This window comes from Mastigoproctus giganteus, chromosome 14 (genome assembly GCF_048544385.1).
Source record: "Mastigoproctus giganteus isolate SK-2022 chromosome 14, ASM4854438v1, whole genome shotgun sequence".
Taxonomy (NCBI): Eukaryota; Metazoa; Arthropoda; class Arachnida; order Uropygi; family Thelyphonidae; genus Mastigoproctus; species Mastigoproctus giganteus.
Genome location: NC_143588.1, coordinates 106,864,205 through 106,889,855, shown reverse-complemented (window position 1 = coordinate 106,889,855; position 25,651 = coordinate 106,864,205). Strand labels below are relative to the sequence as shown.

General features: G+C 39.3%; 1 protein-coding gene across 4 annotated transcripts in view; it reads left to right on the top strand.

Moving 5' to 3' along the window:
• Positions 1 to 25,651, top strand: part of raskol (Ras GTPase-activating protein raskol) — a 258,953-nt gene that overhangs the window by 80,250 nt on the left and 153,052 nt on the right. For all 4 annotated transcript variants that reach the window (XM_090388960.1, XM_090388962.1, XM_090388961.1 and 1 more), the window contains exon 3: positions 18,628 to 18,811. In XM_090388960.1, coding sequence (XP_090245086.1) covers positions 18,628 to 18,811 — 184 coding nt within the window. The remainder of the gene's footprint in view (positions 1 to 18,627; positions 18,812 to 25,651) is intronic.

Genomic DNA, 25,651 nt, shown 5'->3' with positions numbered 1-25,651 from the left:
CATTGTGCCCTCAGTTTATACCGTCGACGAATAGTTCATCGTGGGTGGGAAAAATGCATGTGAGCATACCGTAATTTGACCTGCTTCCGCTGAACCTGACCCAACCCAATTCCACCCAGTTGTATCGGTTAGGTTGTCGAACTTGCTCTAAAGTTGATGGGAAGTGAAGAGGTTACTACTGAAGAATGATGGGTGATACTCTCACAGAACAAAGGTATTTTGGGCTAAAATTGGGCTAAGTTACAATCTTATGTATTTCAGTGAAATTTTAATCAAGCTGGTGTCTCCATTGTAAAGTGTACATTTGTGTACTGATAAAGAAAGGGAGAAATTTTCCTAAACGTTGTGCACCCAGCTTTTTTTTTTTTTTGTTTTTTTGGTGTCTGGGAAGGGGGGGGGGTGAAGACATCCTTTTGTTTAATGTCATTGCATTCTGGCATATACTTTCTCGTCTACAATACAATGGGCCAAATAGTCGTTAAACCAAAAGTTCAACTTCTCTTCCTCGACTTCGCTCTCTTTCGGCTTCCGACAATGCTGGGACCTGCAGCGGAACCCTCGGAGGTCAAACGCGCTCTTTTGTTCGTGTCACCCACTGCCTTCCAAAGCGAAGTGCGATCGCTATATACGGCATTTATTTATTCCGGAGCTGGTGCGATGTCGTTGCACTGAGGGGAAAACGAAAGAGGGACCAAAAGACGGGAAGATCGAAGTAGAGCGTTTCAAAGATTCGCCCAATTACCCACAGGGAGATTGTCGTGGCCCCCTACTCTAGTTCTCAGAGCAACGCTATAATTTGATCGCCGATGCTGATTTTGCTTTGATCGTTTTTGATTACGAGCACCCCGTACGAAACAATCCCGGGAATCGGAGATGTCATTTGTGTGAAGGCGTTCGATCGACGAACATCCTCCATGAGGAATTTCGTAAGGTGTCCGACGGTAAGTGAATCTAGAAACTTTTTGTCTGTTGGTGTAACAAAATAGCAACGAACCAAGCGCCAAGCGAACTTTTCCACGTGAAATAAACACAAAAACTTGGAAAGCCCTCGGTTGCCATGGAAGCCATCAAGTTTAACCCCCCCCCCCTCTTGAAATGTACACAAGAACGCATCCGTTGCCATGGATGCGTTAAGTGAAGAAGTTGATTTCATCCCCTCCCCTCGTGATGCGTATATCTTCTGCTCGTTACGCTTATGCTTTCGCAACAATTAAACTAGTGACGTGTTACGCATGCGCAATTCGAACAACACAGAATAACTTTTAAATCTCTCGGGTAGTTGATTTATTCTTATCTGTTTCCATTTTTGCTTTTAAAAGAAATAAAAATGGCGACGGGTTCGAATTCTCAACGAGGCAGAAGGTGCGAACCTGAGAAATTGATTGGCATTAGACGCTAAGGGACGGACGTTCCAGGAGCGTCATCAAGGGCTGCATGGATGGCCTATTGTCTTTTTTTGTTTGTTTTGTTTTTCCCTTTTATAGACCTCCGTGCATTGTTAGAGTCTTTTTCGGCGTACACTTTAAGGGCCGGCTTTCCAGCGTCTTACAAGAACTTCTGTTTAATTATGCAGGTCAAAAGCGAAGATAACTGGCTGCCATCTGCGTTAATCTTCTTACAGCACGAACTGAGCGTCACACACTAATCAGATTAGACAGGATTTAGCGCTTCTACTGGTGTTTCCGCACACCTTCGGTAGGGCCCATCTCTCTGGGGTCCCGGAAGACAGAGGAAACCGTTTTGCTTAGATTGGCGAAGAGTTTTCTCGTAATGCACTGAGAAGCGGAGGAAGAGCAATCAAGACATGAGTGGCGTCACTTGAATGGCTGCGGGAGGACGTGACTGGAATGGCAGAGGGGGATTTCCGAGGGGTTACAGCCCTCTTTCTAGTGAAATTATCTTCCTCCTTCGGTAAACAGAAGTACAACAGACGTAATTGAGTCGCAGAATTCGCGTTGCAAATTATAAACAGTGGTAATGGCGAACTGGTTGAAGGGAATCACGTGATCAACTATCGTCGATGATTCTACCAAACGATTAAAAGTTGATAATTTTCCAAAAGATGAGTTCAAACAATTAACCATTTCTGAGCAGAAGAATTCGGTTGCTATGGAAACGCCAAGTGACGCCCATATCAATTATGTTTCATTTTAATTATTTTTTTTTTTTTCAAAGTGGTAGTTCAATGTCTTTGCAATGCACAGAAGGCTATAGAACGATCGTTGCCATGGAGATTTACACGTGACTTACTTCGAAATGGATAATATGTATGGCGGGCTGGTCCTGGAGTTGATGTTAAGGAAAATAACAACAAGGATCAGTTCTTGCCGGGATTGAAACCCCTTTCCCCACTCCCTCAGCGAGATTTTGGGCCCATTTCAGTCCAGGGACCAGATGCATATTGTTCCCTAAGGAGCAGCTGGTCTACCAATGGCTTATTTCCAAAAGATTAGTTCCAACAATTCACCATTTGCGAGCAGAAGGATGTTTGGTTGCCATAGAGACGTCATGTAGCTTACATTAGAGTACTTGTACATTTTATTTGTATATTTATTTATTATTGTTGTTTAAAAGTTCAGTCTTTGAATTTGAAATGCACACAAGAGGGCAGAGCGATCGTTATCATAGAGAGGCACGTGACTTGTTTTGAAACTGATCACCTATACCGAGTCTGCCAATGTACAAATCCACCAAACGATTAAGTTTTTAATTTTTTCAAAAGACGAACTCCGTTAACGATTTCTGCTCAAAAGAATATTCGGTTGCTATGGAAACGACAGATGATGCCCATAGTAGTATTCGTGTTCTATTTTAGTTATTTATTTCTAAAAGGAGTTCAGTGCCTTTGAAATGCATAGAAGAGTGCAGGTCGACCGTTGCCATGGTGGCGTTCACGTGACTTTCTCTGAAACTGATCACCTGCTCAGTGTCTGCCAATAGATAATTCAGCCAAACGATTAAAATGTTTTAATTTTGCAAAAGACAAAATCAAACATTTGTCTTTTTCTGAACAGAAGGTTCAGTTGCTATGGAAACGTCAAGGTGATACATTGCAGTATTTTTTTTTTGAAGCAGTAGTTCAGTGACTTTGAAATGCACACAGTAGTGCATTTCAAAGTCACCATGGAAACGCACGTGACTTGCTCTGAAACTGATCACCAAACGATTAAAACTTTAATTTTCCAAAAGATCAGTTGAAACAATTAATCATTTTTGAGCAGAAGAATATTGGGTTACTATGGAAACGTCCACTGACTAACCTTTTAGTATTTGTACATTTCGTTTTATTTATTTATTTAAAGTATTCTGGTCTGTTTGAAATGTATACGATCGTTTGCCGGAGAAGCACGTGCTCGTGACTTTCTCTGAAACTGATCACCTGTTAAACAATGTCTGCCAATGGATATTCAACCAAACGATTAAAAGGTTTTAATTTTGCAAAAGACAAAATCAAACATTTATCTAACGACGATCGTTGCCATGCAGACGCACGTGACTTGCTCCCAAAACTGATCACCAAACGATTAAACCTTTTTTCAATTTCCAAAAGATCTGTTCAAACAATTAACCATTTTTGAGCAGAAGAATACTGGGTTGCTATGGATACATCCACTGACTCACATTGCAGTATTTGTATGTTTCGTTTTTATTTATTTATTTAAAGTATCTCAGTTCAGTGTGTTTGAAATGTATACGATCGTTTGGCGGAGAGGCACGTGACCTTCTCTGAACCCGAGGGTTTTCTCGTAGTCAAAATAATGCGATTTTATTCAGATTAAAATGCAGTGCAAAATTACCCGAAATGGTAATTGAAACGCGTGTTTGACTATCCGATTACCGTATGTTGGTTTCTCACGGATGACAATTACTTTTCGCACACGGAAATGCCATTTGCTTGACTGCGATGTCATGGACGCAGTCATGTGACCAATGACTCATTGCATGCTCCACAAAGTGTGCCACCTTCACAGGGAAACACTAGCAGCGGAACAACAGATAAGCAGAAAACAAGTGCAGAAATAGCAACAGACGATAAGAATATTTTACGGATTTCGGCTGCTGCGTCCGTAGTCACCGATTGTTAAACAATGTCAATCATTTAAGTCCGTGGTTACCGTCTGAGGATACTGTCGCCCTCTTTTAATTAGGGTAATTGCAAACAAGACAAATCACTTTTTGAATTGTGAAAGACAACAACAATAGTGCCACCATTCTCTTTACAGCGGACAACAATAGAAGCAGACGAAGTTGGCAGAAATAGACTTTTTAAAGGTTTTGTTTTCAGCCGATCCGTATGTCAGAGATCCATTGTTGCGTAATAATTCAAATTCGTGGCGTAAATTAACTTTAATTGTTACACTAACAAGCCAAATAGCAGACGATAATGTTCGTCTGTTGTTTTGCTTGTTAGTAGCCATTGAAAGGTGGGAAATTTAAAAGTAAATTAATATAGAGGGGGGAAAATCTTAATTTCAGTGAAAAAGTGGCCTGGCCTCTCTTTCTGCCCTCTTGAAGATTTTATCGGAACTACACCGCCCAAAAATACTCCATCTTTCTTTTTTTTTTTTTTTTTAATGGTGTGGGGAAGCTTTACAAGAGTTTATTGACTTGTTGGGGCGCACCTTTTTTTATTGTTTTTCATTGTTGAAAAATGAGTTCGAATTTTACGAGTGGGGTTGATAACTCTTACTATTGAAAACGAAATTATCTTCTGCAGTTCACAAATGTCTTCGTACTACATTTTGTTACAAAAAAAAAAAAGAAAAGAAAAAATGCGCCAAAGGAATAGAGTAAGCTCAAAATTCCTCGCGCATGTCCACAGTTCATGGCCTTTATTGAGATGATTTATGATCTAACCTGGAATGTAGAGGGTGGTGCTGATAACCTGCCGGCCATATATAACAAAGTTCGGGAGATGATGGGGGGGGGAATATAAAAATGTAATTTTAAAATTACTGAAACAGATACTGCCAAGGCAAAAGATAACTTTCTTTTAATAATTGGATGTTTTAATCTGTTTTAAAGATTTTTTTTTTTTAAATACTAAAAGCCGTATAAACAATGTGAACGATGCATATAGTAATGTTTCAAAAGTTCCTTGACAGGAAATATCGAAAGCGAGCAGACGCGTTTGAGTTAACCGTAGTTCGATACTACGTGACTGCTAAATACTGTTAATAGCATTCTTTTATAAATGATAGCTGTAAAATCTGCTGACCAATGTGGCCCTATAAGGACTGTAAACAGAATATTATTGGTCCGTTATTCAGATTCTCTGGTGGGGGGTAAGTGGGGAGAGGGGTCAATGACATCAACGAAACTTAGCAGCGTCTAATTCGTTCACCAATCTTTGTTTTACTTTCTATATTTGGATTATCCGTTAATTGTGTACTTCTATCTCGGGAAATATCCTCGCACATCCACAGGATATGTGAAGGCATCAGCTCCAGGGCCGGCTTTAGGATATGTCCGTTTATCTAAGGGCGCCAAGGTTTAGGAGGCGTTGGAACCTTGGCGCAAATTGATAAAATGAATCATTCTAAAAAATGAAAATCTTGGCATAGGCGGGAGGGAGGCGCCATCAGCCAGTGTAGTCTAAGAGGACCATATACCCTTGACCTGGCCCTGATAAGCTCATTTATTATTTAGTAGTAAGGATGCCAGGTTACACAATACAAGAGGCATGTCAGATGGTAGTACTGCATGCGGTTGTTAGACGTCAGCAGAATGTCCATGATGAATACCATGTCTGTCCCAAACCACACGTTCTTTGGGAATCTTAGATTTTTTTAATGATGCTGGACGCATTGGTGACTAGCCTCGCTCTGGTTGTTCATGAACACCCCACAGGAGACGCGATGTATCAGCTATTTTTAGCTAAATTACCAGTAATTCGCTTACATCCGTAGCAGATGAATGGGATGTAGTTGAATGAGGGCTACCCCGAAGCCCTGATCTTCCACCAATAGATTAGGGCTTCGGGGTAGCCCTGATCTACTGGTGGCACAAATATCCCACAGGAGATATTTGTGTACCAGTAATTCGCATCGAACTATTTGGAAAGTAGTTTTTAAGAGAGACGAGTCTGCCTACATCCGTGGCAGATGGATAGGATGCAGTTGAATGGCTACCCCGAAGCCCTGATCTGTCACTAGTAGCGAAAAGTTACGAATACAGACGGGACAGGAACTCTTAACTTACGCGGAAGAATACACCTTTTAAAATGCAGTTTGAACATTTGTTTTTGTATATTAAACAAATCAGAATGAGAAACTTTTGGGCAGCCATTGTTTTTGATGGATTCTGTTACTTGAATGAGAATGGAGTGACAGAAGAACTTTGATTGATAAGTGACGTCCGCGGTATTGTTCATCGGGAGTGCACACACCAGTAAATGGAAGCAATTAGATGCAGCTAATGGGAACTTTTATTGTCCTCGTGTCACGAAATAGATTTTCTCTTTTTTATGCCCGCTCCGGCCCTTTGTTGACGAAGTAGCGAAGGGACCTTCGAGAAACCGAACAAAAAGACGAAGACAAAAGGAAAAGGGTTGGTTTTCTAGAGAGAAAAGCTTGTGTACACGCTATTGTTTTGAGCATTTGCATGCACTGACATTATTAAGTAGGTGGCGCTGGTGAAGGCCATCAGAACGTCCACTGGACATGCGCACTTAAAGTCTCCTTTAAGAACTCTGTTTATTGAATTTATTGAACTCTGTATATTAAACTTATTGAACTCTGTATTATTATTTGTAATTGAACTCTGTATAGTGTACAGGCAGGGCCGGATTTACAGCTTAGGGCCTCACATAAGGGGCCTTGCTCCATCTTAAAAAAAATTCGTCTTTAATATTGTCACAGGTGAACTGCAAGAGAGAAGGGCCTCGTCTATCAATTAGAACCGGAAGTGATGTAGTTGCCATCACTTCCTGTTTTGAAAGTTTTTGTTTGCCAAAAGCCTCTTAAATCCGAATCACAAGAGTTCATCATTTTTTTTTTTTTTTTTTTTTTTTGTAAATACCTAGTTACCGTTGCTAGGTAAACTGCCAATCTACCAACAGTAGCTGGTGTTTACAGTTTTTTATGTCCATTTATAAATCAATGGACAACACTCCAAGCTTGTTTTTTCCAACCTTTACAAAGCGCTAATCTGATAATAGACTCCAACTCTTTGTCCAATTTGGAGAGTTGGTTGAAGTCTATTGAAAATACCATCAGAAGTACAATTAGTTGCAGCAGGGGGTACGTCACAATTTTCTCGTGGTTGCGTCACTGCGGACCCGCTCTCCCTGTTCCACGCTGTTAGTAGGCCCATCCCGTTCTTCAACAACCAATCAGGTTGAAGAACTCCAGCGGGGTGTCCTAAGTGGCGAGCTTACCGTCCGACTGGTAACGGAAAAGCAAACTATACTCGAGATTTTGACTCGTTTTGTGTCTTGGCCGTTCCCCGCTGCGATGTAGTGTTCGTCTTTTGGTTTCCGTGGGGTGGTGTCAAGTGGACCACATTGTTTCGTGTCGACCAGACCACAGTTCTAATACGTCTGCCTAGTGGACCTTGAAAGGGGAGGAAAAGAAAGCAGTTTGAGGGGTTGCCGAAGCACATGGAGATACTCGACGAGTGTGGAGTTTATTGTTTTACGAGTTTTTGCGGGATTGATCGATCGATGGCTTAATATTGGACCGATCATTGGCCAACTACGCATGCGTGTTTGTGATTGGAAGCGATGTGTATCGCTGGGTGCTGTCCAGAAGTGATTTTACCTGGCCGCTGTTAGGATAATCGATTTCCAGCGAGTCCCGCACCTTTTTTTTTCCCCGTACCTTTCGGCCGTAATGTGCACGTGCGCTTCGGACCTGTGTCATTCTCCGTGGTTCGAAGGTCACCGGATGTTCGGAGACTCCTGTTGTACATGCCGCTCGACGTCCTTAGAATCACTGGCCGAATTGCCCCTACTATCACCGCATATTCCCAGGGCCAGACTGAAGAGGAAAAAGTCTTTTGGTCTAAAGAAAGTCGTAAGTAGGTTTATTGTTAGAAATGTACCAATTTTGGTCCATAAATAAAAATAGGTTTCTATTATTTCTCAATTTCTTTTGGTACCTTGATGGTATTATTTCTATCTATTTCTGTTGTATTTTGGTCTGATGAAACTGACAAAAATTAATTGCCAAAAGATGAAAAAAAGAAAGAGATTATTTTTGTCAGTTTCTTTTTGTTATCTTTTGGCAGTCGTTTTTTGTCAGTTTCTATTTGTTATTGATAATTTATTTATCAATTATTAGTTATGTTTTGGCATTTTTGTTGGTTTCTTTTTCTAATCTTTTGGCAATTAATTTTTGTCAGTTTATTTTTGTTATCTTTTGCCACTCAATTTCTTTTTATCTTTTGGCAGTCAGCTTCTATTTGTTTATTGATAAGTGATTTAACAATTATCAGTTATGTTTTGGCATTTTTCTGTTTCTTTTCTAATCTTTTAGCAAATAATTTTTGTCAGTTTTTTTATTTTCTTTTGGTAGTTAATTTTTGTCAGTTTCTATTTGTTATTGATCATTTATTTATCAATTATTAGTTATGTTTTGGCATTTTTGTTGGTTTCTTTTTCTAATCTTTTGGCAATTAATTTTTGTCAGTTTCTTTTTTGTTATCTTTTGGCAGTCAATTTTTGTCAGTTTCTTTTTATCTTTTGGCAGTAAGTTTCTATTTGTTTATTGATAATCGATTTAACAATTATCAGTTATATTTTGTCATTTTTGTCGGTTTCTTTTTCTGATCTTTTGGCAGTTAATTTTTGTCAATTTCTTTTTATCTTTTGGCAGTCAATTTTTGTCAATTTCTTTCGCTATCTTTTGGTGGATTTTTATATTTTACCATTTGGATACTTGTAGGGAAGGTTCATTGTGTCTTTTTTCCCTAGGCAAACACATTTTGTTGTTTTATTCGATTATTTTGTCGTTTTATCTTTAAAATTATAGATTTTCCAATGCACTCTTGTATTATATTATCAGTAAACTCGGTACTGAGGATTTATATTATCTCAGTGACCCCCAACGAAGAAAAAGATCTGATTGGTCAGCGTTTTCTGCATCTCCCCTAGCAACAGTTCACTCTCATATAAAACACGATGGGGGTAAAATGCTAGAGGGACGGAAGTTTTTAACAAAAGTGTACCAAACATAAATATTGTAGCTAAAACTTAATTGAAAAGGCTCGAAACCTTGTTGGTTTGTTATCCACCCTCTGTGGGAAGCAGAACCGGTTATGACTATGGGAAAATGTCGCGAGGCCAGAACAAAACAAGGGTGGACTCCGATATCGGTTTAAGCAGATAAAATTGAAACAAAGATACTGTTTGAGCTTAAAGTCTTCACCAAATATTAAATCCAACTTTTGAGGGCCCTTTTTTTTGGGGAGGGGGAATTTCGTGCTCCGACGATGGTTCTGTTCGCATTGTCCGGCGTTGATGACGAAAGGCGTGAGCTAAATGAGAACAGGTCATGGATGGGTGACTCACATAAACGGACCAAAACTACATGCATTATAAGCAATCTGCAAAAGCCTTGTTTCTTCTGTCACTCAAGGGTAGTTACCATCGGAACGGGTGGTGTCAAGCAGAGATAGAATTCCGGGTCGTTTCTCTACGGTCACGTGAGTGACTCAGTGGCATATATGTAGTCTGTAATTAAACAGGAACTCTGAGTTCCATCGAAGGAAGCCATCTTAATTTTTACAATAATTCAGATTTTCCAATCCGAAGTGATGAAAGAGAAACACCCAGCAGGAGGCCGGTGGTACTTGAAGTGGCTGATTATGGAGTTCATCCCCTCCCATCCATCTCTCTATTATTTTGAAGGTTAAACCAATTTCCTTTGGTACACAAGCGGAACCATAAAGTGGCTGAGAGGTGTTGGCTGCCGACCCATCGACTGATTCATCTACGGGCATCGATACTACCGTTCAAGGTCGTTAGTCTTCGTAATCGCATCGGAAATTGCACGAGGCACGGGTGACTGCAGCCATTATTGGACCATGAGGACCGACAATTGGTTTTCACGAATCGAGTTCAAAAGTGCCGAAGAAAACCCACGTCGGGACCTCCCTTTGCCCACCCCCACGTACTCTTTTTACCATTATTTCTATATTTACATCCCGAAACTTACAGCCATCATCTGGTATCGGGTTGATCCGGTTTTGCACCTGCTAATGATTTCCGATGCGATGCTCACGCGCGGGCTACGGGTCGTCGGTATCGTGCGCTTTCAATCCCACAATTCCATTGCGGAGTCGCTTCACACCCACTCCCCGAGATGTCATTGTTCGCTTTTCCCGCAGGTAATGAAAATTTGAGCCGCGCACAGCGCGGCCCATTGTCTGTGCCCGTCACGTGACCCCCTTCCCCCCTAGCGGGCCATAATGGTTGATTTCTGCGATTCGGCGCACTTAGTACACCGCTGATTGCTTTCCTGTCCCACGGTCGCCTTTCCGCAGCGCTCCTCTCACGACCGGGGGTCAAGGAGCGCAGAAGTTGAGGAACTCTGGCGAAGGTTTTGTACCTACGGTAGGGCGTGTCGCCGCGCCGCTTCTTACGATAGAATCGCTAGCGCCGATGTTAATGGCGAGCAAACCGGATCTGCTCCGCGTTTTTGACGTCACTGTCGGATGCTTCGTACTTCGCCCGTCAGAGAGCACGTTGAGAAATTTGTTAACAGAATACGGACTGTGAGAAACGTGCGCAGAAGACAACATCTTTCTCTTAACTGCGCACCTACCAAAAATCCTGACGGTCCCACACTGAGGTACCAGTTTATGTTTCGCGTTCTAAATTCGATCACCTGTACCCCCCCCCCCCCTAGCCTACAGGGGGTTGACGTGGTGAAGGTGGATTAACATAGTTTATAACGTCGAAGCAAACCCACACACCAAACCAACAATGACCCCTTGTTTGGTACCATAATAATTTCCCTTAACTTTTGGAATATATATATATATATTTTTTTTTTTTTATTCTTTAGGGTCGGACATTGACCTTTACTGAACTTTCGCCATCACAACACTAACTGTAAAGGATTTCGTAACTTATTCCCAAATGCAGGTCGCACTTCTTTTTTTTTTTTTTTTTTTTGTACTTGACCTTTGCCCTTTAAACAGCTGCGGAGCCATGTGGCTTGGTGAACAATGCTGGAATTCGTTTTCAGAACACTCCGCGTAATGGACACTTACTCTTCACCCCCTTGCACGTGCCAGAGAGAGAGAGAGAGAGAGAGAGAGAGAGAATGTTATGAAATTGCAGCAGACACACTTCATCTTAAACTGACATCGGATATTTGAAGTTTCACTGTTTACGAACTGTATAGAAAAAAGAACATTGGAAGTCAGGGCCGGTCCTTGGGAAAGATGATCTGAGTCAGTAAGCCCGGGCCCAAAATTAAGACAAAAGAGAACTCCGCCCTTATACACGAAAAGGAAGATCGAGCCATTGGTCCTTCAAACTTTAGCCGGCCCTGCTTTCAATGTTTCATGATATGTGGTCTCGTATTGTACACTTTTGTGGACTGCTCCCGGCTTCTCTCTTTCCACAGTCAACAGTTCCATCACACATTGTTTATAGGAAGTATTCTCCTATACAGGAGGTACTCTCTTCTTTGGGGCCCTATAGTTCTGTAAGGACAGAATTTATCCATTTTTAGATAAGATAATTTATTTTCATTCCCAGGTGTAACGCCTAATGGACTTAGTTGCCTTGAATCTTCTTGTAAACTGCCCAACTCGCTTTACCCGATACAGCCTTCTGATCTTCGCAATTGAATACGAAAGACGTCGTCAGTGCTTCGGTCTAGGAGCCACCATCGATACCACACGCACACGCGCACGCACACATAGTGCTTCTGTAGACAGAATTCCGTGCACGATGTTCATTGTTTTGCTTCAACAGACGCAAAATTTCCACTCCCCAAACCTAAACTACTGCACTTGGGTCCCCCTAAATTTAGCCGGCCCTGCTTTCGATGTTTCATGACATATATCGCCTAGTATTGTACACGTTTGTAGACTGCTATCGGTTTTTCTCGTTCCACAGTCAATTCCATCACAGATCGTTTATAGGAAGTACTCTCCTATACAGGAGGGCATGTAATAGGAGGTACATATCGTTCTGCAAGGGCATAATTTATTCATTTTTAGAGAAAACATTTTATTTTCACTCCCAGGTGTAAAATTCCCCCCTCCCTACTCTTATGACCCTGATACCAACACCTAATGGACTTAGTCTCCTTGAACGTTGTAAATGGCTAAACTCCAACGTCTGGGATTTTCTTTGTTCGCTTTACTCGATACAATCTTCCGATCTTCGCAATTCAATACGAAGGACGCCGTCAGTGCTTCCGTAGACTGCGCGATGCTCACTATCTGGTGTTTATCGACAAAAAAGGAAGCCGCGATGATAAGATTCACTTGTAATCCCCCCTCCCCTTCCTCATCATTGTGAGGAGTGCGTTCTATATACGAACAAATGATTGCTTTCTATCTATAGGCCGGCCTTGCTTGATAAAAGCGATTGTTTCATTTATGGCAATATCGAAGTGACATTTGAACTGTAAAAGGAAAAAAGATTGAGGTCAAAGATCGGCGGGTACGATCGAATTTCTTTGCCGGTGGTCGAACATTTTCCTGTAGACAGCTCGACCCCGAGTTACTTCTCAAATTACGTCCAATTCAAACTACCGAAATCACACTCGTATCGAGTTGGGCGATCGCTGAAAACAATGTTAATAACAGGGCCCTGATCTTGCCCCATGTGATTTTCCCACGTTCAACTTCCCAAACGCAAATTCCAGCAAAGAGAATTTCGAACACCACCTGACATAAAATAGACTGATATATGTACAGCGAATATGGGAGCGCTCACTCAGTTCCTTGAGTATTTCGGATAATTGGGGATTCGGATAATCGACGTCGTGCTGTTTAATATACCTCTTTCCCATAGACGTTGAAAGTGTGTATCAACCCAGAAGAAGAGTATTTATAGATGCAAATTGGAGTATAAGATAGACTCGCTTAACGTTTTTTCACTTAAAAGAATATTTTAGTTATTTGCAAAAGCTGCAATAGAATAGCCACGATACCAAAGACCTTATTGTAAACCAAGATTCAATGACAATTCATATCCCAAGCATAAACTTCCTGCAAGCAGAATTTGAAACATCATCAAACACCTTCATTTGAATTTTGCCAGCCGATATTGCTGAACTAATTCAACAATCTTATTAGTTGCGACTTAAAATTTGTTTATTGCTAAAATAATTTAACTGACATCAAAGAGACTGATATGGGGGCGCTCTGTCTGTTCCTTGAGTGATTCGGATAATCGGGGTTTCGGATAATCGATTTTTTCAACCTGTTTGTTGAAGGTTGATCGTGTTAACTACCACCAATAGTGTGTTTTAGTTAATTTTCCGCTTTTTGTTATCGCCGCATATCCAATTAGCGATACGGAGTAGATTTTCCGCGTTACGAAATCTCCGTTCGTTTGTATCGAAGGTCACTGTAACGGAGGATACGGGAAACACGTTTAGTAACGAGGGTGGCACGTCCGAGTGTCTGTCACAAGGCGGTGTGAACACGCCGTTTGCCATTGTTTCCTGTACGGATATCGTTATTAATTGTGCGACCGGTGGGACACGTGCGATAAGATTCCGTCCGCAGAAAGCGAAATCTCGATCGGGATCTGTCCCCATTTACGGACGAGGAAACGGTTCGCCACGTACGCAATAATAATTAAAAATAATAATTAATTTAAAGCGTGATTGATAGAGGGAGCTACTACCAAATAGCTTTTCGGTCACACAAAATGGCGTTCGTGTTTCTGTGTTCTCCCTTGGCCACCGAAACGAATAAGTTGATCTAACAAAACTTAGCTTATTTTAGTTAAAAGTTGTGCGCGTAGTTTTTTCAGTTAAAAGAATTGTTAACTTTAGGTAAATTCATTAAAAAAAAAGAAAAAAAAGTAGGGCATTAATTTTAACTAATCAGTTTTATATAGCTGACCCAAGCTTTATCTGCCTTAATTTAGCTTACCAAACTTTTATCTACCGTATTTTTTAGCTAATCTAACTTATTTTAGCTATGCTAAATTTTGCTAGCTTACTTTAGTTAACCTAACTTTTATCTAGCTTATTTTAGCTAACTCAACCTTATTTACCTTATTAAAATAACATACGTTTTATCTGACTTATTTTAGCTAACCTAACCTTTATCTAGCTTGTTTTAGTTAACTCAACTTTTAACTCCTCTGATCGTTTGGTCGTCCCGGAGTATAAACAGAAAATTTATTTTATTTTTTTTATCTAGTTTATTTTGGTTGTTTTGTCTACCTTCTTTTAGCTAGCTTATTTTGATTGTTTTAACTAACTAGCCTTATATTTACCCTATCTTACTTTAGCTCACCTAACTTATCTAGCTTGGTTTACCTGTTCCAACTTTTATCTAGCTTGTTTTAACTGACCAACCGTATTTACCTTATCTACCTTATTCCTGCTCACCTAAGTTTTATCTGACTTATTTTAGCTAACCTAACCTTTATCTAGCTTCTTTTAGCTAACTTATTTTGCTTAATTTAACTAACCAACCCTATATTTAAGCCTATCTTACTTTAACTCACCTAACTTTTATCTGACTTATTTTAGCTAACCTAATATATATCTAGCTTATTTTAGCTTGCCTAACTTTTATCTAACTTATTTTGCTTACCTAACGTTTATCTAGTTTATTTTATTTAACCCAACTTGTCTAATCTAGCTTGTTTTAGTTAACCCAACTTTTATTTAGCTTCTTTTAGCTAACTTATTTTGCTTGTTTTTTCTGCCTTCTTTTAGCTAACTTATTTTTGCTTGTTTTTATCTACCTTCTTTAGCTAACTTATTTTGCTTCTTTTAACTAACTAAGTAACCTTAATTTATTCTATCTTGCTTTAGCTCACCTAACTTTTATCTAGTTTATTTTGCCTAGCCCAACTTTTATCCAATTTATTTTAGCTTACCTAACATTTATCTAGCTTATTTAAACCAACCTTATTTATCTTATCTGCCTTATTTTAGCTCACCTAATATATATCTAGCTTCTTTTAGCTTGCCTAACTTTTATCTAACTTATTTTGCTTACCTAACGTTTATCTAGTTTATTTTATCTAACCCAACTTGTCTAATCTAGCTTGTTTTTATGTACCTTATTTTAGCTAGCATAATTTTTATCTACCTTGTTTTAGTTTGCCTACCTTTCATCTAGCTAATTTTAGCTAAATATTTATAATGTTTTTAACTAAAAACAACAAATCATGTTAAATGCTGTCTAGCTAAAAACCACCCACCCAATATAGTTTTAGTTAAAAACTGAACGAAGTAATATTAGGAAACAAAAATCTGTACTTAATTTTGACAGAAATCTATCTTATTTTAGCTAAAAAATATTTACATAAATGTTTAACTAAAACTAGAAGTAATTTAGTTAATATTTGTTTAGCTAAAAAAGTTACTATATAATTCAAAGAAGAGGATTAAATTATATAGATAGCTTTCTACTTAAGAGTATTTGATCAAACTTTTATAGCAAAATTTAAAGCAAAAACCTGTATTAAATTTTACCTAGAAATTGTAGATAACTATTGTAGATAGTATTTAATTAAAATTAGCTAAAATAGTTTTTTAACTACTGGTATTTTAATATCTAAATGCTATACTTAATTTTAATAAAACTACGAATTTTCTGAAATCATTGAAACCTTTTTTTATTTTTGTTTATACTCAAGGAGACCACAAACGGTCAGAGGACTTTTAGCTAAATTTACCCAGATAATTTTAGCCAAAAATGAACTGAAATTTTGAAATATTGCTAACTAGAGTTTCAGTTAAAACTCCTTTGACAAATACAATTAAAATGCCTGCTTAAATATTTCGATATTACTATTACATAATTTTAGCTTAAGGCTATGTATCCAAAGTAATTAAGCTAAGGTAGGTAAAATTAGCTAAAACTATTTAAATTTAAAAAATTGATTAATTTTAAAAAAAATAAGCAACTGTTTTATGTAAAAACTAACTTAAAATATATTTATAAATTTTTATTTTTAAATAACTATTTAGCTAAACTTCATCAATATCATTTTATTTAAATTTAATCTAAAGAACTATTTAACTAATTTAAGCTAAATTTTATCCACATAATTTTAGTTAATAATCATTAGATGAATGTAAGTAAAATATGTGTTTAAATTTTTTCAATAAAACATTTATGTAATTTTAGCTAAAAACTCTCGATAAGTAAAAAGATAAAAGGAACCAAAAAGCAATAAATATAGAAGGCATCAGTAGTTAAAATTACTGAAACTATTTGAATTTAATGTAAAGAATAATACTAATTTTAGCTAAATTGTATCCAGGAGTTTTAGCTAAAATGCGTTAGATGAATGTGTGCTTAAATTTTTCAATAAAATATTTACATAATTTTAGCTAAAAACTCTTGATAAGTAATAACGCCAAGAGTTATCGATTGGTCCGGTAGGTAAAGCTAAAATGTGTTGATGGTCAATAAAGCAGAGATATCAGTAGTTAAAATTTGCTAAAACTAAATTTAAAAAGGTAATTATTTTAATTAAAATGCTAAATTGAAAATATTTTAAAAAATTAACTAAAGAAGTATTTACCTATTTTTAGCCATCCATCCCATTTTTTAGCTCATTATACCTTTTTTTTTTTAGCTTTTTAGCTTATAGTGTTCATTTTTCAGATAAAAAAAGTTCTTTTAACTCGGTGATGCCTAGTAATCTGTAGACATTTTTGGATGCGACAGCGATGCTTCTTCGACGTCGTTTTAATGGGGGGTCATCGCCCCCTAAGGAGCAGACGTGTAGCTTTTCGAGGATATTTTATCCGTTTTTTATTTCCATTTTACCGGGCTCAGGAACTTTGCTCGGTGTGTCCCCCAAGGGCTCAGCGAGCCACTTAGGGATGTGTAATTGCATCTTTTGTGTGCTTTGTCAGCTGGTGCGGGTTTGTTAGTGCGTTCGACGTGTGTAATTGCGGGTCCGCTCTGGTCACTCGTTGACCCAGATTGCTTCCCGAGCTCGTTAATCTTTCCTTCATTCGTTCTTTCTATCGGAGGTTAACGAGTCCCACCGAAATGTTCTTTGTAGCTCGGATCGCATTCAAAGACGCGTCCGAGGATAGAACGAACGCCACTTAACTTTTGCTGTCTTTTGCTACTGTGCACGTGCGTGAATTTATAAATAGCCCCTCGCCCCATTCATCTCCTTTAATGTGGCGTTGCCCATGCAGCGAATACTGCACGATTTATTTTTTTATTTTTATTTTTGTAGCAGACAATGAAGTTGATGTAGTACACCGTTTGGTCGAGAGTTGGCGCTTCTATCGAAATGAGGTTTTTATTAGGTCACTCTAATGCAGTTAATCGTCTGTTTGACTTTTGTAGTGATTATTGCCGCTACCAGATGGCGCCACGAACAAACGAATTTTAGAATTTCTTAGAGTGTATTTTTTTACAATGGTGGGTTCAAAAATCTGACAGAGGGCAAGCGAAGCCCGGGGTGCAAGTAAAATCCTGAACCGGACCTCATTTTTCGCCTATGGCAGCACGTAATTTAACTGAGGCACCGGAAATCTCGTTCCATTCGTCATTAAAAATAACTTGAAACCAAATTCGAACTCGTCCTTTTCTCGTTGCGGGGAGGAGGACGATCCTACCAACTGTGGTACCCACGAGGGCCCATTTGCTTGGAGCATGCAACAACTGTTGCAGCATTCATGGCACCAAGGGAAAACGGACGCTGGCTTATTTGGTTATTGGGCTAATCTTCATAAACCACAGACGTAACAAGTGAAAACCCCACCAGGGTTGCAGTATCAGCACATCTACGCCAACCATCATGCCACTTTCAAAGTCTCTTAAATCTTTTGCCTTGTCCATTCTTGCAGTGATGCAGCACTGCATCCCTACATACCTCTCGATTCACTTTATAACGAAACGCCCGAACACGTGATGTTTTCACTGAAGAATCACTACATTTCATGAAAAGGATAAGTGTGCGTAATATAGTGGCCATTCAGTGTATGCTGCATCAGGCACTTTATTTATTATATTTTTTTACTTCTTGTTATATGAAACATAAAAAAAAAAAGGTGGGGGAGAACTGTCAAGAGTGTGGGCCTGCTCCACAATAATGCCCCTGCTCATTCCTTGCATGCTGCAGTGAGGTGTGTCCTTGAATGTGGGTTTGAAATACCGTCGCATCCTGACTATCCCCCGACCTTGCACCCTCGGATTTCTTCCCATTTCCTTCTGAACCTCCCTTCTTAAGTTTGAGTTTTAACAATTTTGTTTTTAAATTATAATACAGTAGTGGACAAAAAAAAAAAGTCGCAACGCAAATGACGTTAGAAATGCAAGTCATGTAACAATCAAAACGCCATTATTCCTACGTCTGCTTCTGAATAATGGCCTTTCTCTTTCTTTCTTTAGTGTATATTTTCCTTATTTTTAAAACAGATTTGTAGTTAGTGACATTAACACTAGATGGCACCACTCATTCCATTGTGACCCCAACTTGCTTTTCATTGTTTACAGATTGGAGATCGGCTGTTTGTGGATTTGCCGAGAGTCCGACTCGATGGAGGAAGGCAGGCCTTCCGCCGTCGGTGGGGTTACGATGTACCAGCGCCGCCCCCTTTACCCGAAGAGGACGAAGACAGCGAGCTGTCGGAGACAACATCGTTGAGGGATGAACGACTTCTGCGGTTCTCGTCGCTGGGTAAGTTGACGTTTTGTTACCGCTATTGTATCCGGCCCTTAACGCTATTAAGGGCCGGACACGATGAGCTGTGCACCTGCGATTGCGCACCTCGTACGCAGCAGACGTATAATCGTAATGAAATTTTGCGTCTGGGACTTTCCGTCTTCTGGCACTGCCGCCCGTTTCGTCGGGCGTTTCTGCCGTGTTCGAAGGGTGGTTGCTCTTCGTTCGTATCCGGGAGTGCGGAAATCGAGTTTCGACAGACAGTAGCGGGTAAAGAACCGCTTTTAGCAGCGAGAAGAGCTTAATTGAGCGGCGGCGGCGGCCGTACCGCTCTCTCTCTCTCGTCACTGGCGGCCCCATTGACGGTCCTTGCACACGGGGATCGCCGGCTACAAACGCTGCCATTGTTCGAGTGGGGGATTGTCGACACGAGCACTGCTTGAGCGTTTGGAAAGATAGATGATCTCGTGCAGCAGTTTCGGCTCACCTACGGGAAAAAAAGATTTTTTTTTTATTTTGGCGAAATAAAAGTCGGAAGATCTTTAAAAGTTGTTCGCCATTGAGGGGAGGGGCGATGTGATGCTGGCGGCAAAAATTTGGAACTGTGCCAACCGAGGCAACGCACTGATTTTTATCGGCTGCGAATATTAACCTTCGTCTGTTCGCCGCCTTCCGTCTTCGAACGTTGGAATGGCGGCGAATTCGGAGGGGGTTTTCGTTACAAGACCAGAGGGGGGTGACCTCAGACACGTGCTCGCTGTTATCTCGAAGCCCTTCTTCTCTCTCATATTTCTCTCTCTCTTTCTTCCCATTTTCTTTCGCTATTCTTGCTTTCAGAATTGAGAAGACCATTTCTTCCCCCCCTCTTCCAGTACAATACTCTCTGTCTCTCTCGCTCTTCCTTTCTGTCATTCTCCTGCTCTGTTTATCTTTCATTCTCTCTCTTTCTCTTTCGTTTTCTCTCTCTCGCCTTTTCCATCACTCTTTTATCTTGCTGTCTGTCTCGCTCATTCTGTCTCACTCTTAAATTTCTCTTCTGCTGTCTTTCTCATTCTCTTTCTGTTCTGCACCGTCATCCGTCGCTCTCTGTTTCATTTCTTCTTCTATCTTTCTGCTACTCGCTTTATCTTTCTTGCTCTGTCTTTTTCCATTTCTCTTTCTATGTCTATGTGTCTACTCTTCCTTCTCTTTCTATCTTGTTCTTTCAGTTTCACATTCTCTATCTCTTTCTATGCTCCTTACTTTTATCTCTATCTTTCTGCTGTTCGTTTTATCCTTCTTTGTTTTTCTCCATTTCGTTTCTTTGCATCCCTTTCTCTGTCTATGTAACTTTCTCTTGCTCCCTCTTTTGTTCTTCTCCTTTCTGTTGCTCTCTTCCCCCCTCTTTATTTCTAATTCTGTTCGTTTCTTTTATATTTGTGTCATGCTGTCAACTCTACCTCCCTTTACCCTTTCCCTTTCTTTCTGTTTTTGTCCCTTTCTATCTCTCAACTTCTCTCTTTCTGTCACGCTCTCTCTCTCTCTCATTCTATGTTTCTCCTGCCATCATTTCCTGTTTCTATCTTTCTGCGCTTCGTTTTGTTTTTCTGTCATTTCCCATTTCTCTTTATTTTTCTATATCTTTCTGATTGCCTTTCTTCTCTTTCTATCTTATCCTTTCTGTTTCACTTTCAGGCTCTTTCTCTCTCCTCCTCTCTCTATCTTTGTGTCTCTCATTCTGTTTAACTCTTAACTTTCACTCCTGTTTCTCACTCTCTTTCTCTCCTGCCATCATCTGTCACTCTTTCATTTCCTATCTCTGTTATTTTCTGTTATTAGTTTTATTTATCTTTCTTTGTCCCGTCTTTTTCCATTTCTCTTTCCTCCTCTTTCTATCGTTTTGTTTCTGTCTGCTTTTCTTTTTTCTGTCTTGTTCTCTTTGTCTACCATTCTTCTTTCTATCTTGATCTTTTTGTGTACCTTTCTTCAGTCTTGCTCCTTCTGTTTCATTTTCGGTCTCTTTCCCCTGCCTCCTCTGCCTTTCTCTCCTGCTGTGTCTTTTTCAATTTCTTTTTTTCTCTTTCTATATCTCTGTATTTTTGTCTGTTTTTCTCCCGCTTTCTGTCTTCTCCTTTCTGATGCTATCTCTCTCTTTGTCTTTCTGTCTATTTCTTTTTCCATCACTTCCTCTATCTACATACTTCCCTTTTCTATTTCTCTTAGTTTCTTTTTCTTTCTGTTTCTGTTCCCTGAAGAATTGCGTTTCATCTCCAAAAGAAAACACGTTTACATATATTCCGACTAAACTGGGTACAATTTTTTGTTTCCATGGTGACGAAATCACGCATTTTGTAACCCAGTTATCCGAAGTCTTCAGAACCACCCTGGTCAAGGCAGCTTTTATTTCTATCCGCCATTTTGTTTCAAGATGGCTCCCATCCAAATTACTTTCCATTTGAAATTTCTTTGTTTGATAGTTCGATGGAAACCAATAACGAGTCTGAATCTTAAAATAATGGAAATGACAGAAAGCGCCATTCTTACTCTTTCTCCCCCTTACAAGGAACCACTGTGGTCCATTGCCAAAAGACCGATTTCATTAGAGTTAAGCAGACACTTCTGCTACGTCCAATCTATTTCGGTTTGTTACGTAATTGACACCCTGGACAAGTTAATTCTTGCCATCTGAAATGGTTGGGTGTCACCTAGGGGCTTTGCCTTCAAACCACGAGATTGAGCAGCGTTCGGACGATCCCACCTTAATCTCAGTTGACGGACGAAGAGCCCCAATCACCAAACAAGTGTCAACTTGATACTACGGAGACGCTGCCCGAATTTACCGAAGGGGGAGTTCGTCATGAATCTCCCCTCCATCAGCAGTCGAGGTCAACTACAAACAGCTGGTCGTTCCATTCTTTTTTCCTCATCATTCAGTTCCATGGTGAACCAAAATGCAAATCAGACCCGCTTTCTTTCCAGCTGTCAGTTGCATAGCTTCTGGTAAGGAGATTAGGGTTCTGGATATCTTTAATCATGGCTGCTGGATTGTTTTTTTCTTTTTCTTTTCCTCTTGGAATTAGCGCCGACTTAAAATCATTGCAGATGTTCTTGATTAAAATTTTCTCCGCGTTTGTTGTTAATAATTTAAAATTGCTTCCGCGTTCATTATGTCTTTGATAATCCTGTTTTTACCTTATTTTAATTTACCTTCTGATAACTGCGAGTACCAACTAAAATGAACGCGTAATTAATTAAATAATTGGGTTAACGCTTCCATTGTGGACCACTGGAGCAATTTTGCGCCACACTAAAGTGTTACCAATTAAGAAACAGAAGAGTTCGGTTGCCTAAATGACGAGTTTCCAGTTACGCAAGACAGAAAAAAAAAGGAAAACTTTAGTTTCATCAATTGCCGACAGATGGCATAATCTTAAGAGATGTACATTATTATGAATTGCCCAATCTGTAAATTAAGCTTCTACAAAAAACTTTAGTTTCATAAATTGCCGACAGATGGCATAATTTTAGGGGATGTACATTAATATGAAACTACCCTTCTACAAAACAATTTAGTTTCATCAGTTGCCAACAGATGGCATAACTTTAGCGGATGTAGATTAGTATCAACTGCCAGTCTCTAAAAAAACCTTTACTTTATAACTTGCCACTAGATGGCAATACTGTAAGCAGTCGAACATTAGTATGAATAACTAAGTTACATGATTTGCAAAAATAAGTTGTAAATTCACACACCCACAAAAAAAAAATAATTTCGTCAACTGCCAACAGATGGCATAACTTTACATGGATGTACATTAGTATGAATGCTTTATGCTTTTCCAAAAAAAATCTATAATTTCATAACTTACCGCCAGATGGCATTATAAGCCAACAGATGGTGTTACTTTAAATTGATGTACGTTAGTATGAATAACCACTCCTTAAATTGCGTTTCTATTAAAAACAATCTTTAGTTTCATTACTTGCTGCTAGGTGGAGTTGCTGCAGCAGGCAACATTAGTATGAATAACCAGGTCGAAAAAACTTTACTTTTGCCAATTGCCGACAGGTGGCGTAACTTTAAGCGGATGTATGTTAAAATGAATAGCCAGTCTATCGAAATTACGTTTCTATAAAAAAAAAATAGTTTTCTAGCTGTCCACTAGGGGGAATTACTGTAGGCAGACGAACATCAGTTTGAATAACCACGTAAATCACACATGTAACTATGAATAATCATGTAAACTTCATCTGCAAAAAATCTTTAGTTTCATAACTTACCACCAGATGGCACTATGGCAGTCAGACGAACATTACTATGAATAACCATTTTCAAAATTACATTTATATAAAAATAGTTTCATTACTTGCCACCAGGTGACATTACTGAAGTCAGAAGAACATTAATATGAATAACTGGGTTGCAAATTGCCTACATGTAAAGAATAAAAACTTCTAGTTCCGTTAATTTCGGCCAGGTGGCAGCATTGTAAGCAGACGACGTTATTATGATAACCGGAGGGTAGCTTGAGAAAAAAAATTTCATAAAGTGCATAATTAAGATTGAGTACAATGCGATCGATGGAGCAAGTCCCTTAACATCTTTCCATTGTACCACCAGAGGGAAGCCCCCTCTGGTGGTACAACCTTTTCTCCCCAGCTAAAAAGAAAAAAAAAAAACCACGAAAGACGCATCACCTGGAGTCAGTGTGTAAACCAGGTGAGGAAAATGACCGGTTGTCATGGTAACCACATCCCTCTTTATCAGCGATCCACTGCCTTGGCACGAGCCAGACGAGTGCCTGTGGACAATGATCACAGGGTGTCTATTAGATTCTCGCCGCCCGAAGAAACAGAATTCTAAAGAACTGGGGGGGGAGTATTTGTTCCTAGGGGGTGGGTAGGGGAGCGGTATTGTGTAAAGTGATTTTGCACTCTTCTAGACACGTGGCTGGGTTGAGGCTAACCAAACAGCTGCTACTTTGGCAGATGGTAACCCCTATTTTGTTGGCGTTCGCTTAGCGGGAGACTGACTCTTAATTGGTACATCTGCACTCTCGTCCACAGATGGTACACGCAGGAAGTTATGTAACGCGTCCCTTTTAAAATTAGTGTCGCAATGTGTCTCGCACATCTTCTGGATCTCTCACCTCTCCATAAATAACTATTGTTAAAATTAAAGAAATGGTTATTTGGGGGGGGGAAGGGAAAAACGCAGCTTACCAAACTTTCTGAAACGCTGGTTCGAATATTGTCAAGTCACACAACCTCCACGCTGACTCAGCAAGGACACCCACAACTGCACTACTTTTATCCTAGCAACAAGAAAACGCAGAATATATTATTATCGTTAACCGAAGTCTGTTGTTACAATGGAATACCATGACGTCATGATTAACCGCTAAATACTATTATCGCTTATAATGTTCTGGTAGAGGGACGAAATATTCGTTATTACTACCCTAAAGAAAATGGTTTAATTTGTTCACTTTTCGCTCACTAGATGGCGATAGTTTAAATCGATAAAATAAGTATTTAAAGGATTTTGGAAGATGGGACACTTTCTGTTCTCCCGCTTCTCCCCCCTCCCCCAATTATAGGGGCGTCAATATTTCTTCTGCAGCTGTAGTGGCTTCTGACGCCATATTGCTTATTAAGCACGAGAGAAAAGACCTTGATCTTTTTTCCTCATACGCTAGTTTCGTTTGGTAGTAATTCTTCGAATTACGCAAGGTGCATGCGTTGCAGATGTTGGGGGCGGGGTAGAATTCAAGGGACTGGGGGATGACTGATATAACCTGGTTCAAAACAGGTGGTTTTTATTCATCATGTTTTTATTTTCTTTATTTTTCTTAAAATTCTTTCTGATGATCGTTAGGCCTTAGTGTTAAGACTGAAAATAATGATTTTATGGATAATTTTATCTTTTGGCATTTTTAGCTATTGATGCAGCGCCACCTCAGAAATATTCACTTTAAAATTGACTATTTTATGTGTTTCAGCACATTTTTCTGTTGATGTAGCGCCACCTTAGAAATATTAACAATTTTATGGACAATTGTCTTTTGACATTTTTAGCTACTGATGCAGCGCCACCGCTGAAATATTGACTTTGAAATTGACGATTTTATGGACAATTGTCGTTTGGCATTTTTAGTTATTTATTCATGCAGTGCAGCCTTAGAAATATTGACTTTGAAATTTGTCTTTTGGTATTGATACATAGTGGTGTGGGGGGGGGGGGTGCTTCCAGTGATTCCCACATCTGCGCACGCTACTGATGCAGTGCCACCTAAGAATTGCCAAGACTTTAAAATTGACTGTTTTATGGACAATTATGTGGTTTGGCACTTTTTGCTGCTGATTCAGCGCCATCTTAGAAATATTGACATTGAAATTAATAATTATATGAACAAATTTCTTTTGGCATTTTTAACTATTAGTGCAGTAGCACCTCAGAATTGTTGACTTTGAAATTGACGCTTTTATGAACGTCTTTTGGCATTTGTAGCTATTGTTGCGGTGCCATCTTGGATATATTGACTTTGAAATTGGCAATTGTATTGACAATTGTCTTTTGGCATTTTTAGTTATTGATGCAGGGCCACCTCAGAAATATTAAGACTTTGAAATTGACAATTTTTGTATTTTGTATTGTGACTTTTTTTGCTACTGATGCAGCGCCACCTGAGAAATGTTGACTTTGAAATTGATCATTGTATGGACAATTTTGTGTTTTGACATTTTTAGCTATTGATGCAGCGCCACCTTAGAAATGTTAAGACTGAAATTGACGATTTTATGGACAATTTAGTATTTTGATATTTTTAGTTACTGATGCAGCGCCACCTCAGAAATATTGACAATTTTATAGAA